Genomic DNA, 2,397 nt, shown 5'->3' with positions numbered 1-2,397 from the left:
TATTTTTCTCTAATTTAGAAATTCCAACCCTGACGGAGAAATTAAAGTTTACTCCTATTGAAAAATTTTAGTGTGGGCACCCACCTATGGAAGTTATCAAAAAGAGTATTGATGATCTTAAAGTTGTAGGCAAGTGAAAAGTGAGTCTCATAGATGGGAGACATGTGTTGATTCAACTAACCGTGGCTAAAGACTACATCAAGTTTTTCTCCAAAAAATATATTAATATTGCAGACAAATCAATGAAGTTACTCACGTGATCTTTATTTTTTAATTTAGACCAAAATCATGAAACTCTCAATGTACCGGTATGGTTTTGATCTACATAGCCTCAAGCTGTATTTTTTTCATCATCAGGTTTTCTACTCTATTGGGATCATTCTTGTGGACTCTATAAAGCTGGATCTACTCACTTTCAATTTAATCAGGCATTATGTAGCCAAAAATACTTGTGGAAAGGGATATTATTTTACCTGATGTTATTGAAGTCTAGTTGGGCACAACTAAAAATGGATATTGGGAACAAATCGTCATGGAACACAGACCTCCATATTATATCCATTGTAAGATGTTTGGGCATAATCTTAATAAATGCTACAAACTTCATCCTAATTTGAAATCTAAGGTTTAAGTGAATAAGGATGGGTATAACCCCACTGCTCTGGACATTTTAGTTCCACCTGGGGAGGATACTACCACACAGGAGGTGTATGTTGCCCCTGTGGACCCCTAACACTGCTGTTATTTTTACTGTGATTGATGTGGTGCTGACACCTTCAAAGTCCATTGAAAACAACAATGAAGAACTATTACCTACAAAGGATAGTGTTGAGACTGATAACCAGGAGAACCTCACAGCTCTCCATCTCCAGGAAGTATCCGGTGTAGAGCCAACTCATACTTCACATATACTAGAACCTATTGTGGGTACTACGGTTGGTAGTCCTTCTGCTATAGTTCTACCATCTCATCAGACTGATTCTTCGGATGAGGAATGACAGGTTTACATTTCCAGGAGGAAGAAGAAAAATGGATATCTACTTGAGCTCAAAAATCTTATGGATGATGCTTTGGTTACTTCGAGTAATGGTACGCACCTTATCAATTTGTTAGCTGGATCCCTTCCGAGAACTAAAGGCAGAGACGGGACTAAATTGGGATGACCCTCACATTTTTCAATCCTAGGTGGTTTTGGACTTTTTTTATTTTTATATGTATTTTTTTTGACTTTTTTGTGTGTGTTGTACCGTGTGGGTTGTGTGCCTATTTTTTAGCTCACTCATACAACATATCTGTATCTTTTCTCTTTAATATATTAGCCCTTGGGCCTTTATATATACCACGCGAAGAAGAAAAAGTCCGCCAGAACAACCACCAAATCCTAGTCCCGTTAGCATTGACTGCGTCGACCTTCGGGCCGAAATAGGAGGCGGGAGAGATGGTCGCAGCTGTTGGGAGAGAGGAAGCTTCGGATGGGAAGCTCTGGGGCATATGTCGGATTCCGTTCTGGAATAATGGCTCAACAGGCGGCGGGAAGTTGACAACGAACTCAGCATCGTCGTTGACACACCATCTGCACGATCTCGACGGTCGTCAGGTCGGTCCGGCGCAGCAGAACTCTGGATCTCTCAAGGCGGTGTCGTGTACGGCTCGATCCCCCCATAAGCTCTACTTCCCATATGAACCTGGCGAGCAAGTTAGAAGTGCAATCAGGATAAAGAACACTAGCAAGTCTGATGTAGCATTCAAGTTTCAAACAACTGCGCAAAAAAGTTGCTTCATGCGTCCTCCCGGAGCAATACTTTCGCCTGGCGAGAGTATTATAACAACAGTTTTCAAGTTTGTGGAACATCCTGAGAACAACGAGAAGTCAATGCTTGATCAGAGAAACAAACTCAAGTTTAAGATAACGAGTTTGAAAGTGGAAGGGCCTATGGAATATGTTCCAGAAATGTTTGAAGAGCATAAGGAACAAATTTTAGTTGAGCAAATTCTGAAGGCTGTATTCTTGGATGTTGGGCGCCCTAATCCACAATTGGAAAAACTAAAGCACCGATTGGCTGAGGCTGATGCGGCTCTTGAGGCATGTAAAAAACCTGCAGAAAACTCGGGTCCACGAATTGTGGGTGTAGGGCTTGTCATTGATGAATGGAAGGAAAGGAGGGAGCGACATCTAGCGCGACAGCAGTTAGAAGGTGCAGCCGATTAGAGGGTGCAGCCGATTCAGTGTAATGGATGATGTGTTCTTCTTTTTACTCATGTTCTTCTATTGTATTATCCTCCCTCAGTTTGTTTGATCTTCTTGACGTATGTTTTAGTGGCTTAATGGAAATAAAAACACTATTGCTGCATAAATCTGAGGTTTTTGGATCATGAATTGGTCACAAGCCTTGCTGA

At 41.2% G+C, this 2,397-nt stretch overlaps 1 protein-coding gene across 1 annotated transcript; it reads left to right on the top strand.

Annotated features, from left to right (window-relative positions):
* The first annotated feature begins 1,435 nt into the window (after window positions 1–1,435).
* On the top strand, window positions 1,436–2,209 carry LOC110036768 (vesicle-associated protein 4-2-like). The gene has a single exon (XM_020741295.1). It carries the CDS (start codon window positions 1,439–1,441, stop codon window positions 2,207–2,209), a length of 771 nt encoding a protein of 256 aa, XP_020596954.1. The 5' UTR covers window positions 1,436–1,438.
* Window positions 2,210–2,397: the final 188 nt, after the last annotated feature.

The sequence above is a fragment of the Phalaenopsis equestris genome, unplaced genomic scaffold (genome assembly GCF_001263595.1).
Source record: "Phalaenopsis equestris unplaced genomic scaffold, ASM126359v1 Scaffold210596, whole genome shotgun sequence".
Lineage (NCBI taxonomy): Eukaryota > Viridiplantae > Streptophyta > Magnoliopsida > Asparagales > Orchidaceae > Phalaenopsis > Phalaenopsis equestris.
Note: the sequence above shows the minus strand (reverse complement) of the source record. Positions and strands in the feature narration are given on the sequence as shown.

Coding starts and splice junctions, on each gene's coding strand:
- LOC110036768 (XM_020741295.1), top strand. CDS start 1,439: ATGGTCGCAGCTGTTGGGAGAGAGGAAGCTTCGGATGGGAAGCTCTGG.